Below are 18163 nucleotides of genomic sequence, written 5' to 3' on the forward strand. Positions count from 1 at the left end.
AACAAAATTTTTAAGGGAATATCAGTTTTTTCACATGTTCTGAACTGTACGAACACTTTCAACTCCTTGTATTTTTGGTAATTTGTTTATAAACAGTTTATTTGTCATTTAATTTACATAAAAGTTTATGTAGATGTGTGTTAGTATAATATTTATGACATTATATGTCTGTCAGCCTGATCTTGATAATTTTTAAGTTATGAGCAAAAAACTACTTGGGACGCAGGGGTACAAACACTTTTTGTCGTAACTGTACCTGATATATTATGAAATAGCCATCTGCGTATCCCCTAAGAACAACATAGCTGTTGTTTTTATGTTCATAATCAGTGCATAAAGTTATTGGAAGATCAGTTAGAAACAAATTTGAATGGATATAGTTAAAGAAAAAGGTACTTGAAAATTGGAAAGAGTTAAGTTTGCACAATTCTTTCCAAAAATGAAAATTAATTTTTGGTGTCAAACAAATGCTTAAAAATCAGGTTTGATCCTCTTCTCTCACTCCTGGCAAAATGTTCAGAGGATACCACAGATAGTCATGTGTCTGATTAACAAAACATCACATGTAGTTCCTATATGGTCAATTAGACCTTGAATTTTGGTAATTTTGTTCAAAATGTAAGATTACAAAAGGCCATTTGGCTTGTATGTAAATAAAGACATTCATGTTAAAGTTCTTGTCTGACAAATTTGTGAAATAATTTGTATTAACAGCACAAATTATATCATCAGCTAAACCATTCTACAGTTTTATAACTTCTTACTGAAAAAAGAAATTAAATGCTTTGTTAATGAGTCTGGAAAAAAATTGAACCCCTTGCTAAGAATGGAGAGGCAGTTATAGTTTACTATAGTGTTGTATAATTATCTAAGGTACAACATTTTATTTAAATTATGCACTTTACTGTGAAGTCTAGTTATGAATTCATTTAAAATATTGCTAAAATTTGTATTTATAAAATAGTGCTTAAAACAAGTTTTTAATATAAAGTTATAGTTCTTCAGACTACAGTAACAAAAAAAATGCATAACTTAGTTATACAGCTTCTTATAAAATGTTTTTATTTTGTCTTTAAAAGTATTAGATCTAGTGAAAAACTTTGGCAGTCAGCTTTATTTAGAAATTGTAAAATATTTTTGGGGCTTGGTTTTTAATAGGGGGAAAGCAATAATACTGTAGCATGTGTGAATGTTACTCTGTATAATAACATAAGTATTGGATGTTTAAGACATTCAAAATGATGCAAGAAATTTAAAAATATTTTCATTTTGTTGTACTTCATGCATTTTTGCTGTTTGTCATGTTAGACTGTGTATGGTCAGTTTTACAGGTTCAAACATGCATTTCTGAAAATTACAAAAATGAAGTTGTGAATTACAAGGGTTTGATAAGGAGACAGACATACCATTTATAATTGGAAGTTGCGTGCATGGTTTTGAAAGAATGTGGAGCAACGTATCCTGGGAGCATTTTCATGTAAAACACATGAAAGAATGGATATGTAGGGTTTTGTCATGACAGAACAATATGCAAGTTAAGTTATTGTATGTTGAATGTAGAAATATAATACGTATTGGAGAAAGATGTGTATGCATATATATATATTGCAGTGGATACAATTATTTTTTGTTTTATAGATGGAGGTTCTCTATGGGCTCCTTACAAAGATCTTTATGCCAAAGTTGTTGCTGCTATTTATTATAAAGATCCTGATACTGTGCCTGAATTGGAAGCAGCCCTCAAGAAGTACAAACCAGACTTTATTTCCCTTTTGAAAAACCCTGTATGTATCTCTGTAAATATGTGAGACTTTACAGTAAGAGTAAGGGTTAGTATAGATAAGAAAATAACAAGAATGGTTACACATGTTAAATAAACATTTCAAATACAATGAATGAAGTGTGTGGAGGAGGAAGAATCTAAGAAATCTGATTGTTGGTAAATTGTGTGATTGGTTCCAGGACAGAGTTGTTTATTGAGAGGCACAATGAGGGTTTTGTGTGCATCCATAAAATGTATGTGGGTTTTTCACATTTTTGAGATTGCCAGTGTTATTTCTCAGACCAGTGTAAATTTAAGGAGAAGACAAGAATTTAGGTAAAGTGTGATGTTTTGTGAAAATTAAATGCATTTTATAACTGAGAGTATGACAAATTGGAAAAAAGTGCTAAAGCTTACTTTTTTTACATTAGAAAATGTGAGTAGTTGAGATGTTTGAAATTGTTCAAGATGTCTCAGAAAAAATGACGTTGTTGTGCAATACTGTTAGGTCTGTCATGAATGATGCAAATAGGTCTGATGAATTATTATTTTCAGTTTGTAATACACATTTGTTTTGTTAAAATTTGACAATTACAGTAAAGTTTTTGATAAGGAAAAACAGCAATGGAATAATATAAATTAACAAAAATGTTAAAAATAATTTCACCAGAAACTGATTGAGGGAAACGGTTTTTCATATCTATACAAAAGAAAAATAAAGAAGTTTTAAAACTACATTATTCATTATTTGCATGGTATCATGTGTATAATGTTAGTAAGTTGCAATTTGAAACTGTCTTTTTCATAGTGATGAATGAATTTGTGGAAGTTTCATATATTTTGACAAGCACAAAGAATGCATCATGAATTATTTCAATGCAAATGAATCTCTGAACACTTACAGCTGTTTGATTTCCAGGTCTTAGATAATTCTTTTCTCAATTTCTCTTACTGTTTTTTATCCATTCAAACATTTACATTGTAACAAACAGTATGAGTATCTCAAGGGCTGTCTTAGCAATAAGAGGGAATGCTATGATTTAGTGACACCAAAACGTTGAGAGCGTTGTTGTTCTGAAAAGTTGCTGTTGAACCTGGCTTTGCTGAAGTTCAATGATTTTGTTGAGGTATTCATCATTGACATCTGCTGTTGCAACGCTAAACATGAACGGCTGTCTCACCCATGCTGGATATGACTCTCTGGAGGGGAAGTATCTGTCGAGAGACTTTGCAAGCTCATCTAAGTGCATGGCAATTGCTTGCCTCAGTTTCCCGGGTACAGAAATGTCTCTGATTTCAGACTCATTTCCGACCTTACTTACACAGTCGTCCAGCAGCGGAAAGTTTGCGAAGTTATCATTCTCTGTTCATTGTTTCCATAACGGTAGCTTTCTTTGAAAAGCCTTCAGGTTTTCTTCTGCTTCGATGATGTTGACTCCACTGCCCTGCATCTGTTGATTGAGATGATTGAAGATATCGGCCATGTACGCCAAAATGAGAATGAACTCAGATTTTTCAAAGCAATCTCCATGACAATGTTGGTGCTCTCCCAAAAACAGGGCTAATTCCACACGCATGGCAAAAATACAATTCAGCACCTTTCCCTAGGATAACCAACAAACACTAGAATGGTACAGAAGTACCTCGAATTCAGAGCCCATTTCATTGCACAGCTCTTTGAAGATGTGGTGCTTCAGGGCACTATTTCACACAAAGTTCACACATTCCACTTCAATTTGTAATACTTCTGCTAGTTTTGAAGGCAAGGTTTTTGTTGCCAATGCATGCCTGTACAGAACACAGTGCATTACAATGATGTGTGGTGCATTGGCTTTCACCAGCGCACCAAAACCAGAGTTTTGTCCCAGCATGACTGGATCTCTGTCCGAACAAACTGCAGAAACCATATCCCACGAAAATCATTGTCTCTGAAGAAGTCATCCACAAGTTTCTTCACATCGGCTGCCTTAGTTGTTGTTGTAAGAGGCTTACAAAATAAAAAATCTTCTATCTCGTCGATCTTCACATAGTGCACGATTACAACAATCTGGCTTAGAATGTAAACGTCGGTGGTCTCGTTGAGTTGAAGGCTGAATTTTGCTGGGCGTGAACTCAGATCTGCAACTATTTGAGCCAAGATGCCATCGTTCATGTCACCTATTCTGCTGCTAATGGTGTCATTTGAAAGAGGAATTTGCAAAAACTTATTTTCAGCAGCTTTTCCCAGCATGATGTTCGCCATCTTCAAACGCAGCTGGTTTTACGAGTTCTTCACCAATGGTGTGGGGTTTGCCCTGCTTTGCGATCAAGTATGCAACTTCGTACGATGCTGTGAGGATTGGTTTGTTGATGGGTACAAAGCCGAGAACAGGCAAAGTAGCCGTTTTGTTGAACCTGGCTCTCTTTACCTTGAATTCAGCAAGTGTTGTGTTCTTGTATTTCCCATCTCCATGCAGGTTTAGAGAGTGTTCTCTTAGTTTTGCCGGTGCTAGACTAGAATTGCTCAACTTGGCATTGCAAATCATGCATTGAGGACGTTGACTCCCATCATGTTCCGTTATACACGTGAATCCATATTGTATGTATTTGTCTGATAACTTTCTGTTTTTGCTCGACATAATTAGTATGAAGGGATTGAAAGATTAGGAAAAAAATCGCAAATGACGCACGATTACTAGTCACAAGTCAACTGCTAAGCCTACGAAGTTCCCTGCAGCACAGATATTAAGGCTAAGTGATGTGATGTGATCAGCCACAGCCAATGATGGCCAAGTGGGGTGAACGGAATGGAACATAAACACACACACAGTGTGTGTGTGTGTGTGTGTGTGTCTTGACCTCCACTGAACCCCTGAGACTGACTCACCGAACCTCTGGTTAAGAACCACTGCTTTGGAGCCTTTAAAAAGTCTTAAGGTAGTTTTTGTCTTTTGAAGGGCTTAAAGTCTTAAATAAATCACAAGCCAAACAAAATGTTTATTTCAGTTGCCATGTATTTTTAATACATATAAACATGTTTGTTTACTGAGAGTGAGAACATTCTACTTTGCCCTGTGAATCAATCAATTTAATGAAGTGCAACTGCTGCTATAAAAACAGTCAAGCTTCCTTATATCTTGCATGCATGTCCAAGCAAGTATACACAATGGGTGTTATACAAATGTTGAATTTTTCTTCCTTTTTGACATTCAGTAGCCTGCACTACTAAATTTTGCTATCAGCTTCAAAGCTATAGCATTTTACACAGACCAATTTGGAAATGTCTATTGGAAATGTAGCAGGAGGGTAGTAAATATGAACTAATTGCATGGTGTGTGTCTGTAAAATATCTTCATATGATGGGTATATAAGCACTTGATTCATATATACATAATGAGAAATAAGAAGGATTCTCATTATTAGTGAATATAATAGTTAATTATGTTTCAGTACAACTCCATATGCAAATGATTCTGCTAGGAAAACAAATGCCTAAAATACATCAGTTAACAGGATCTAGTAGTAGTAGTATCTAAGACAGAACATCCAAACCTTCAACACTTCTGACTCTTGGAGTGAGAATTGATATATTTATCTGTGAGAAGATGAATAAAGTGTACCTCTGGGACATCTGCAAGAAGATTCTTTCCTCTCATGGGCAGGTTACGGTTGAAATAGGGTTCTCTATAAACAGAGGTAGAGACTTACAACATGCAAGAAGATACTTTCAAGACAGATCAAGAAAGTTTATGACTATACTCTCTGTGGAGTAGTCTCTTGTGTGCACATCTCCACGAAGCTCCTGAACTGTGCAGCAACTGCAAGATTAAGATATAGGGCCTGTCTGGAAGAAAAGAAGATGAGAGAGTAACATTATTCAAAAGAGAAAGCTTGTTGCAGAAGAACTTAAGATATTGGAGAAGAAGAGAAAACTATGCATGATGTTTATGAAAGCTTGGGAGCAGATGATAACAAGCAGAAAGCAAGACAGGGAGCAGTGTGGCAGAATGCATCACATTGTCAAACGCATTATGAGGAGAAGAATGAAGAAGTTGAAAGGTTTGGCTGTAGGAGCAGTACATAAATTTTAAGAACTGAAGCACTTGCCACATTTTTCAAACACATCAAAAGTGATATGAAAATAAGACTATTTAGATGTTGGACCCCTACAAAAAGTGTAATATATAATATTATTTCTCTGTAATAGAGATTTGTTGCATAGGCAGAAAAATGTGGAGAAGTGTAACAAAACATTTTATATTAGTAGATAATAAATGTTAAACACATTCATATTCAATGTAAAAGCATTAAAAATTAAGTAAATAACATAGAAGGTATTTGAATGATTCATTATGATTGATATTTTCATTGGTTTTTAGCTCATTTGCTGTGAAAAATAGGTCTTTAAATTTTCTGAATATTGGGGACTTAGTCAATTAACAACTGCAAGAACCATGTTATTGTATTGTCTGGTCTGTAGAACAATGGAACAGATACACAAGTGTTATAAATTATTAGCTGTCATGAGAACTGCCTTGAGATTTGGGGTATGTTGAAGAGTAGTCTTCATACTTTCCGACAACAGTATTATGATGGTCTGTATTAGTAAGTTGCTCACTGCTTATTCTGGGATTGTTTGAATTTTAGCCATGAAATTTATTCTGCCCATGAAATGACATTTCATTATTATCCAATCCTTAAATGATTTTGCATTCAGCTTTCTTAGCATTGTACTATTTTGATAATAGAATTATCTCTTCATTCTCTTGTCCCTTGGTGTGAATTTCTGTACATGGTGAGAGGACCTCCCAGAGAAGGTTCTGGTCTTTCAGTTTACCTTCTCTGGGATCTAAATGATGTTTGCCATGCGTGGTGACTCAAGAAGGGGAGGCTAGGATCCTGGTGATTGAGGGGTCCAACCCTAACACACCATTTTGGTCTTGAATTCCTGAAGACAAGCAGCTTTGGGTTGCCCCCCTAGGGTCAGTCGGCTGGTCCACATGGGCTAGGTTCAACCAAGTACCAGTGCTAGATGTTTTTAACAGGTGTAATTATGATGTCGACCAATGTCCTTATTTTGACATTTACATCACTGCATCTACATGCCACCATCATGGCAGGTGATTGTAATTGCAAGGTACAGCCATATATTCCAAACCCTCTCAGGTGTTTCGAGTGTCAGCAGTTTGGTCACTTAAAGATACCATGCTGTGGTTCCTTGACATGTGCTCCTTTCAGTGGCAAGGACCACAATGCCTGTGGGTGTCAAACAGGCCCTCATTGCATTAACTGCAATGGCTTTCACCCTTCCTACTTTCATTCTTGCCCAAGTGGTTGGAAGAAAAATAGGTGCAGCATTTGAAAATAATTCAAAACATTACTTACCCTGAGGCCCGAAAGTTACTGTCCACCACTTCATCTCAGATGTACGCTGCTGCACTGCATTCGACCACTACAATTGGAGTGCAGATGGATCTCTCTATGCCTTCAAAATAATTATTTTCAAATCATATGAAGGTCTTTTGACCTCCATGGTTAAAAAGTTGATGAATCAATGTCAACACCCATCTCTGTCCCTAACATTCATTCCAGCAAAGCCCAAGATGCTGCACTTTCTTTGGTTCCAGGTGCAGGTATATTCTTGAGTATATCTTCTTGCTCCCCAAGATGCAAAATGATCATTCATTCACATTCTCAGTTGGTGGAATCCTCTTCCAACAACAGAGACCTGCTTAATCGACCAGGGGCAGGATCCATGGAGGTCAACAGATCTCCCTCAAATAAAGAAAAAAGATGTGGTTGAAAACAGAAGGGCTTTCCACCCAATTCACCTACACATAAAAATGGCCACTTTGTTACAATGGAACTGTCAAGATTTTTGTTTTAATCTGGATGACATCAAAGCACTGATTGCTTCCTACCATCCTGTATGCCTTTCCTTACAGGAAACATTTCTTAAATCTGCCAATACAGCTATCTTTCAGCAGCTTTCTTTGTATAGAAATGATAGGTTGTGTGATGTACAAGCACATGAGGGGGTAGAACTTTGGGTTGATCAGCATATGCTCACTCTGTTTTTGCCACTTGACACACCCCTGGAGGCTGTAGCCATCTGTGTTTCCTTAGGTCATACCATCCCTGTTTGTTCTCTCTACCTGTTTCCTGAAAAGACCTATGTTCATTCAGACCTTGTTACCCTCATTGAACAGTTAAGTAGTGGTTCTTATACTTACTTTCATGCACCTAGTCAGTCTTTTACTGCTATTGATCTTTCAGTTTGCTCCCCTTCACTATTCTCTCACTTTTCATGGAGGGTTGACAATAACCCACGAGTCAGTGATTATTCTCCTATAATTTTGAGAGAGATTGGCTATGGTTGATGCCACCCAACCTGCTTGCCTTGGTGTAAGCTGGGTCAAGTCAACCGGTCCTCCTTCACTACTCTTGCAGAACTTAATCCTGACATCGTCTGTAAGCTGTCAATAGACAACTGCATGGCAGCAGTGACTGACTGACTATTATACAGGTAGCTGCTCAGTGCATTTCTAAAATTTCAACACATTTTACATGATATCCTCATCTATGGTGGAATTGTGCCTGCTACATGGCACAGAAGGATAAAAAATGGACCTGGGATGCTTTTTGTAGGTATTCTACACTCTCAAACTGCATCACTTTCCAGCAGGCCTGTGCACATGCTTGGTGGGTAAGACATCAAAGCCAGAAGGAATCTTGGATTAACTTTAGAACCAGCATCTCTTCTAACACCAGTTTCAAAGTCATATGGGACAAGATTTGAAAGATCAATGGGTAATATAATTCTGTTCTCCTTTTGATCTTGCTCTCTGATAACCAGGAAGTAGCTGATACCCGGAACATTGCTGATACTCTCGATGAAAGCTTTTACTGGGTATCTAGTACTTCTGCTTCATCCTCCATCTTCTCAGCCATCAAGGTTTGGGCAGAGCGATCATCTCTCTCCTTTCGAGCTAATTGTCTCTATGACAATAATTGCCCCTTTACACTGGTGGATCTCAAAATGGCCCTTCATCAGTATGGCAGTACATCAGTTGGACCTAATGTTATAAACTATGAGATGCTGCACAATGTATCTCATGCTGCTCTTTCTATTCTTCTGATTGTTTTTAACTGGACCTGGCAGGAGAATGTTTGTTTTTCCTGATGCCTGGCAACAGGCTATTGTCCTACCTTTCTCTAAGCCTGTGAAGGATCCCAAGATTTCTTCAAACTACTGTCTAATTGCTTTGAGTTATTTCTTTGAATCAAACAACCTCCCCTTGCCTACCCAGTGTGGGTTCTGACTACAGTGCTCCACCTGATTGGACGTGAAACATCAATCGGAGAAGCCTTTCTCAAATGACATCTTGTATCAATATTATTTGACCTTGAGAAAGGCTTATGATACTATATGGAGGTATGGCATTTTATATGAGACCTCCACTTATATGGGTTATGTGGTCATTTGCCCATTTTTATTAAAATATTTTTAATGTACCTGCAACTACAAGTTAGTGTGGGTTCGACACTTTCTCGTTCTTTTCTACAGGAACTTGAAGTCCCTCATTGCTATGTTTTGAGTGTCACACTTTTCAGTATCAAGATTAATGCCATAACTGAACAACTCCCTCTTACTGTTGCAAACAGACTCTGTTGACATTTTTCACATCTCATTTGTTGAAAATGAGGTATATTGAGTAGCAGCTACAGACTGCTCTCAATCGTTTAATGAAGTGGACCACAGTAAACGGGTTTAACTTCTTTCTCTCTAAAACCGTTTGCATGCATTTTTGCTGTCAACAATGTATTCACCCTGATCCCAAACTCTGTATTGGTGAAGTTGTGTTACCTGTGGTCCCTGAGACAAAATTCTTGGTGCTTATCTTTGACCATAAGCTGGCCATTATAACACACATCAAGTAGCTACAAGTCAAATGTACAAGAGCACTGAACATTTTTTTGTGTCCTCTCTTCCACTACTTGGGTAGCGTATCGGTGTTCTGTTCTGCAAGTATATCATGTTATTATTCGATCAAAACTAGACTATGGGTCACTGGTCTGTGGCTTGAAGATGCTGGACCCCATTTGTCATCAGGGACTTTGGTTATGCACTGGAGCTTTCTGCTGTTTACATTTTTAATTTATAAATTAGACCTTTTTTAATATGATTTCTTTTTTTAAGAATTAAATTACAACTAGTTCAATATAAAATTAGAAAACAACCATGACATCAAATAACTAGGACTGGAAAGGCCAACTTCACGTAACTAACGCTGATGTTTGAACTTACCCGTTAGTTATTTTGGCAAGTTATGATCATTAAAATTATGCTACAGCAAGTCCTTTAAAATTTGTATTACTGTAGTTTCTCCCTTACTGCTGTGAACAAGATATAACAACACTAGATTTAACACTTTAAATTTTTAATTCAAAAATTAAACATTGTTTTACCTTGATTCCTTTTTATGAATTTTAATAATTTTATTTTAATTTTAACTCTTTTATTGGATGTTTAGTGCAGACAGCCTAGTTTATTTGTGCTATAAAATGCAAAACCAACCAACCAACCAACCAATCCTTCTTTTGCAATCCATCTTTCTTGCTATTTGGGTTTTGGTTCCTTCCATGTCCAATGCTTTTGGTACCTATTTTTGATAAAGAAGCTCTCACAGTAGTTGCTTTTACTTTGGAGTGGTTGAATTGTTTCTTCAGTGTTTTTCCTTTGGTAAATATCCTTTTGTGTGTTGCAACATACCTTTTTTTATGTCTGGCTGATTTTTTCTTGAGCCCTCTGCCCCCTTTTTTTAAAATTTTTTTGGTGGTTTATTTTTTGAAAACATTCAGTAATGCCTTCTGTTTTTGATGTCTGGTTGGAAAGGGCTGCATATTTCTTTGCCATTGTTTGATCATAACAGTTTAAGGTTGAATTTTCATTCCTGGATTCTTATTAGGCCAATGAGGTTTTCATCCTTGGCTGTGAGATGGATTACCACATTTTCCCTAGTTACTTAGTCTAAATTGGAAATATTAATGTCATTTATACTGTATGAAGGCTATCAAACTCAGACTCTTATTTGCTCCCATACATGACCAGATTAACATTTATTTTACACATTTTGTTTCAGTTATTGTGCATCCCGACTTGAAGCATTTGTGGTCTCTTAATGAAGTTTTTTACCTTGATTAAATAACTTAATGTGTAAGGTTTATTGTACTTGATTCTATTTCTTTATATGTTTCTCTTTGTTGTTAGTGGCTATAAGTTTATCACATTTTCTTTTGCATTTGGTTTAAAATTTCAGTCCCATTCTTCTGCCTTTGATGTGGTGGCAAGATCAGGTTCTCTGGACACCTTCCTGTGTAGTTTTTTTAACTGTTATTTCAACTGTATTTATTCTATGGGCCATGTCAACCAGTTAAGTTGAAATTCTGATTCTAGGGAATGAATACTATTCACTCTTTGGTGAACACATTCATAGGTATTGAGGTGCCTGCTCCTTCACATTGGGTTCATAGACCTTAAGGATGTTTTCATGAAAAGAGCAGTGGGAGTCCTATACCTCTAATTACTAGATAAATCTCTAACATGCTGGTTTAACTTATTATAGCTCTGAGGCCAAAGTAGTTTTGTCTAGTCCTTGTATTGTGAGATAAAACTACAAATGTCCTTTATGTGGTAATTGTCTGATAATGGTAGCACTATTTTTCTCCTTTCCTGAAGGTGATAGGTATTTCTTTCTTGTTCCGTCTTCTACCTTTTTCATTGTTGAGTATTCTTTCTCAAGGCTATAATAAAGGTATAATAGTGTATTTTAAAATTCAGTTGAAGTTCAAAGGCATAATTCTACTGTAACCAATTTTGACCTCCTCCTCACAGGATAAGCTGAGTTAATGTGCTGTTTCAGGTAATAAACTATCAAGGTGAAGACCATAAAGATGTACCACATGATAGTTAATTGTTCTAAAATTGCAATGATAGGAGTGTAATAACATGATGATACATAATTGTTTTGCACAGAAGAAAACATTATGAAAATTATAGAATAAATTGCTTTTAGTTTTTTTTGTTTTAGTTTTAGTACAAACCAGTAGTTGTTAGTAGAAAACTACTTTTTACTTATTGATCTATTCTTAAAGTTCTGAATTAGTTCTTCACTTGGCTTATAACTTCTCATTACTAAAATCACATCTTCAAGCAGATTATATTAATTAATTCTTGCTACTAAACTATGCTTTTGCTACATGTAAGATTTCAAACATAGTATTCAGGAAACAAATTCTAGTCCTTGTTTTCCTACATATCCCACCATATTCCTTCAGTGTACTTCATTAGATAATCTTGTACCATGTACATCTTAAGATCCCTTTCTTTTCCATCATTATCATTAACTAGTGGTACAGATCTGTTTGACAGTTACTTATGTCTTAATTCTTTTTCTGTTGCATGTTTTATTAAATGAGTTATTTTTACTCACTTCCTTCTGATGAGGAATTTTTGATTTTCTTTATTTTCTGTTTCTTTTCTTTACACCAATTATTCCTTCTTTCAACCTGTTGTTTTTACTAACCATTTCTTTAAGCAAACATTACAAAAAAGTGTAGTCATTCTGACCCTCCTGCAAACTACAGCTAACTTGCTGTTTAAAAAAATGTATGGTAATTAAACTTTTTTGACAGATTTTAATTGTAAGGTAAATGCACTTTGCACTCTGGCAGAATTATAGAAGCAAAAGTAAGTGGAATGTCATTTTATTTTTAATTAGTGCACCAGATTCTTTTTAAGAAATATTATTGCTTTTGGTGAGTTTGTGGAATTGTGTCCCATTGTGTTTTGTCATAACTTGTAGAACCTCTTTGAGATGTTATTAGCTTTCTTTCTAGCTGTGATCTCATTAAAAAGAATTTGACTACAAAAAATATTAAAAACAAATGTTCTCTGAGAATCATAAAACTGGTTGAAATGCATGTTTATTTATACATTAGCATGCATTTAGTTGTATTATATTCTTCAGTTAAGTTCAGTTTAACAATAATTAAAAAATATTTCATAAATTTTCCTATGAATCATTGTAAGAATTCCAACTGTCAGTTAAAATGAAACATCAATGTTACACAAAAGTAGTTAGTAACATTAATTACATTAAATGTAGACATAACTTACAACTTTCATTAAGACATTTTTCAGTCATAAAACTAGCTATGAGAGGAGTGACTAATCCTGCTTACTGTCAGCTCTTTACTTGTTTTGGTATTGGTATGTTTATTTGTGTATTTTACTTTATGTACAGAAACAAAACTATTTAAAATAGTGGTATTTTACCCCACAGATCAGTAGTTTCCTCTACATTGTCAAAAAAGGTGACTTGTGCAATGTGGTTAAAATCTTCTGTCTATGCCCACAGATGTATAGACAGATGGACAAAATTATCATTGCTATATACTGCTACATCATGTATATTGAATGAAATAACTGTAACTTTTTTTGTTTAGAGACATATTCAATTGCAAAATGAAGTTTGTGTGAAAGATTTAATAAAAATATTCTGGATATATATTTTGTTTAATGCTCTTTTTTTTTGGCAGTCAGTTTTATGTTAATCTGTTTAAAACTGTGTAGTGTTTAATAGACAAGCAGTTAGCAGTTTCTTGTACTTTTTAAATTTTAGTCCAGTTGAACTTTGTTATCAAGTTGTTTGTTAGGGTAAACCTTGTGTTATTGATTAAATAAGTGGTCAAAAATTAAGAGGATTTTTATTATTATTTTGTACGTAATGTGAACATTAAGTAATTTTTTTTAGAACAGTAAAATTATGTATTCATACATGGATTTTTGCTTTATTATCAACAAGAATTTTTTAATAGGCACGAAGCCAGGTCCACAAAGATACTGTGGGTAAAGCTTCTACACGGGGTATTGATGTTGTTGGCCACTCAACTCCCCAGGTTCTTCCTCAAGCTATGGTTGATGAAGCATTAATTTTGAGTGATATGTTTGAATTGAATGAGTTAGTAGCACTTGAACTTTTGATTGCAGGTTAGTAGCACTTTAATATGTGTATGTATGCATACTGTTTATAACTGTAGGATTTAAAATGCTAATTACTAATTACGCTAAATTGTGAAATACAAAAAAATAATTTGATCATTATTGACAACCTTTTTCTATTTTATCTATTTATGAAGCACTTACTGTAGTTATTCTAAACATTATTCATGAAATTAACTAGAATGTAATGACCAACAAAAAAGATAATTGCATGTGGTATGCTATCTTTTTTGACTTGAAATACTGTTTAGTGCTTTGGTGGCAAAATGGTTTGGATAGGTGATGTATAAAACCTCCTATAGTAATATTAACAACAAATGTTACTAAAAAATTCAAATACACATGTGCATATATTTAGGAGATGGCATATTTCTGCATCATGTCTTGTGTTTTACATGGATGCATTTGAAATTTCATAGTATAGTTGGAGGTAGTTAAGCAATAGAGAAGAGGATTAGTGTGTATAAGAACAGTAATTTGTGGTAAAGAAAAATATTTTTCTTAGAATTGACCCTTTTCAACCCTTTTTTTTGATAAATTAGGCCAAGCTTAAAAATATTTGTTTGCTGTTACTTGACCACCAATCTTAAATTGGGTTGACTAAGAGATTTTTATCTTTACACAATATGACTTGGGAAATTTTTCCCAATTTCTTATGACATAGAGACCCATCTAACAAAATTTGCAAACTTTAAAATTTTTTTATTGGCATATTGTGGTTAGAATATATTTTTCTTGGAAAAACATGCAGTCCGTGGTGATGTGGGAGGGCATCACCTGATTACCAATTGACAACTCAATGCTTATTGGCTAGTGCATTGATGTCTGTCAGAATGATTTATCATGCCCACAGGACCCTTCACACTATACTAATAAATAAATGACCTCGTAGGGAAGAATTTATTATTGACAAACATACATCAACAACAACACCAAAACAAGTGCTCACTGTGTGACAGGAGTGAGCAAGAACAAAAAGTACACATTTCTCGAAGTCAGCAACAATAATGTAGTTCCAGCTTAGTTGCTGCTAGTTATGAGATTTCAAAGATTATTGCTCAACATGTGAAATTATTTAGTGATGGGAAGTATATTAAAGAATCATGGCTAGAATGTGCTACTTTCCATTTTGATAGTTTTACGAAGAAATAAATAAATTACTGAGGCATCAAAGAGTTGCAAGCAAGTAGAAACACAGTTAAAGATGAAAACAAGGCTAGCAGAACAACCAAAAAGATATTGGTTCATGTAAACTCCTTTCCATTTGTCTTGATGTGAGCACTGATGTTACATCATCAGCTAGGCTAGCCATTATTGCTCAGTTTTGCAGGGGGTGATGAAATATGCAAGGAACTGGTTATCTTGGTAATGCTGTTTGAACATACCACAGGGGCTGAAATATGTAAGACAGTAGTAAGTGAATTATCCAACTGAAAGGTTAACTTTTCAAAGATAGTTTCCATGACAATTGATGGTTCACCCAGAGTGATTAATAAAGAAGCAGGTTTTGTAAATCTTGTTTGCAAAATGTGTTGGACATCCACTTGTAGGCTTTTAATGTGCTATAGATGAGGAGGTTTTGTGTGCAAAAGTTGGCCTGAAGGAGGTTGAAAAGATAATGGAAATGGTAATCAAGAAAGATAATTTTATTTCTGCACATTCTTTGAAAAAATGGTAGAGTTTACTGAGAGAGGCAAATTCAGTGTGCACAGGATGACTTGTGTACAACAATGATTGGTTGAGTGTATGGTTGAAATTTGTCTGTTTTTGACAAATGAAAAATTTTGTTAATTATCTGATGTTGTGTGATTTTGTAGACTGATGTTTTTTACATATTTCTTCTCACATTTAAATGACTTAAACACCAAATTGTAGGGATTTGGCAAAACACCTGATGTTTGATAACACAAAAGCTTTTGAAATGAAACTGAAAATTTTTAAACGTGATGTTTACAATGGAACTTTTCAGTATTTCCCAAACCTAAAATAACATATGACAGATCTTGAAATTCATGACAAAATGCACATTCAGAGCTTTGAAATACAATTTTGAAACATCATTAATTCAACTTTTGAACAGTTTCTTTAAGATTTAATAAGTTCAGGTTATTTGAAGCTGTAAAATTCATAAAGTATGCAGATAGTGTATATGTTAGAGAAACTGAATTTGGAAGTGTTGCAGTGGATTGACCTGGTTAATTTTGAGATGCAACTGATTGATTTACAAAGCAGCTCAACTTGGAGGCAAAAATTTGTCATCTTAAGAGCTGAACTAGAAAATATTGAAAGAGATTGGTTCGTGACTGAAATAATATAGAAAATTGCAGAAAATGACATTCTATTCCTGAAACTTGAGTGTGTGAAAAATGTCATAATGACAGTATTAACAGTATTTTTATCAACATATTTATGCGAGTCATTATTTTCATTTATGAACTTTGTAAAGTGTAATTATAGGAATAGACTTGCTGATGAAACTAGTGCTGTGTGTATAGCTCTCCAAACAATGAAATACAAGCCTGATATAAAATATTGTCATTGTTGTTGCAGCAAGAAAAGTCTTGCTAAGAGTAAAATGTACTTATTTTCTTTTCCTTGCTTTTTTATTTTTTTGTAATCTTACATAATATGAACCAAAGCTTACGATTTCACAAAATTCTTTGTTAATAGTAAAATAATGAATAAGCATAAATAAGCAAGAGGACTCCTTCATTTTCCTTTAAAAAAGTCTAATATTGTTGTTAATAATTCATTAATTTTATTTCTTGTGAATTGCTATTGTTATGTAACTCCTGAAGCTGTTTCATATAAAATAATTTAGAATAATAATAACTGATAATCTGCTGCTAAAAATTACCATAGGCATGCAAGAGAATTTTTTAGTTTATCCCTAACTTGAGAATACTCTCTCCAAAAGGTTCACCATCCTAGATCTAGGACAATATTGACCAACAAGTGTATGTTGTGAAAGGAATTACAAACATTTCAGAGTAAATGTTGATTATAATTGTATTCTTGGTTTAACAAGCCATGTTTTGAGTGATAATAGAACTACTGGTATTTATTTTTTTTTCCAACCAATTGGAAAATTAATTATCTGCTTATCTACCTACATTTTAAATTAATTTAGGCTAACAAGAAACTCAAATATTTTATAGCCTGGCTTTTAGAATTTTTATTATATGATATTAAAATTTGTAATAATTTAGCAATTACTTTCCACTGCAATAAACAAACTAAAGTAACTTTTAAATGTACTTCTTTTGCTTTTTATAGGTCAACAACAACAACCACATTTTCCTAGTCTTACACGAGGAGTTGTGGCAGTTCTGCTGTATTATGATGGCCATCGTTGTTTGGTTAATGCACTGAGAACCTTAGTTCAAGCTAGAAAAGGGAAAACATGGACTTTAGGGTTAAATAATGAATTAGTGTCAATTATTACTAAGTACACAGATCAGTTGAAAGAGGAAGGACTTATCATGAAAGTCCTTGGTAAGTTTTTATGTACAAATTTAAATTTTGGTGTCTTTGATGAACTTTGATAAACTGAAGACACATTTGTGGTAGATTGAGCAGAATATATCAACAATAAATGCCTGAAATATTCTAATAGATAAACAGCTCATAATTTCGTACAAAATGACTTGTGTATTCCAAATTTTATTTTTTAGTAATCACAGCCAACTAGTTTCTTAGTAAGATCCACTTTCTAGTTTGGAGACAGTTTTTACTAGCCTGTTGAAAAAAATTTATTGATAGCTGGAATTTAGATTTATTAAAATAGATCTAGTTTTGCAATATATGTTGCTTTATATTCATGATGTTCTAAAACATGTAGGTCTAAGAAATTTTTAAAAATGAAATAGAAACCCTATAACCTGACCATTTTTGAAAAGTAGACCTTTCTTCATCAGAGGCAAACTGTATAAATATGTGTATGGATTAAAAACAGTTCTCATAGTTCTAGGAATTTGGGGCGATATGAATTATTTCTTTACTGTAGCTTATATTTTGACAACAAAGAAAGTAACTAATGCAAAAATATATTTTTAATATCATTTTTTAGATTTGCTGGAACAGATTGATCTGACTAAAGAGCTAGACAAATTACAGAAGAACAGAGCTCTAGGTGGACCAAGATACAGAAAACAAGTGAGTTTTTTTAAGGTTACTAAAGAATGTGGGATAGTACTGGCTACACTTTTTTTCTGTTGTACAACTTTTCTGGTTAAGAAAAATAGTTTTGTCTTGTTTTATTTAGTGCAGTTAGAGCATTTACTATCTTTGAATGTAATATCTTTCTGGGTTTTTGAATTGATATCAATGTGAACTCTTTTCATTCGAGTTCAAAGTAA

General features: G+C 34.1%; 1 protein-coding gene across 4 annotated transcripts in view; it reads left to right on the plus strand.

The window, feature by feature from the left end:
* Nup205 (nuclear pore complex protein Nup205) overlaps window positions 1-18163 on the plus strand; it is a 105976-nt gene that overhangs the window by 4612 nt on the left and 83201 nt on the right. For all 4 annotated transcript variants that reach the window (XM_076455250.1, XM_076455252.1, XM_076455251.1 and 1 more), the window contains exons 2-5: window positions 1639-1784; window positions 13622-13793; window positions 17082-17300; window positions 17875-17960. In XM_076455250.1, the coding sequence (XP_076311365.1) occupies window positions 1639-1784; window positions 13622-13793; window positions 17082-17300; window positions 17875-17960 (623 nt within the window). The remainder of the gene's footprint in view (window positions 1-1638; window positions 1785-13621; window positions 13794-17081; window positions 17301-17874; window positions 17961-18163) is intronic.

Source organism: Tachypleus tridentatus, chromosome 9, assembly GCF_004210375.1.
Source record: "Tachypleus tridentatus isolate NWPU-2018 chromosome 9, ASM421037v1, whole genome shotgun sequence".
Lineage (NCBI taxonomy): Eukaryota > Metazoa > Arthropoda > Merostomata > Xiphosura > Limulidae > Tachypleus > Tachypleus tridentatus.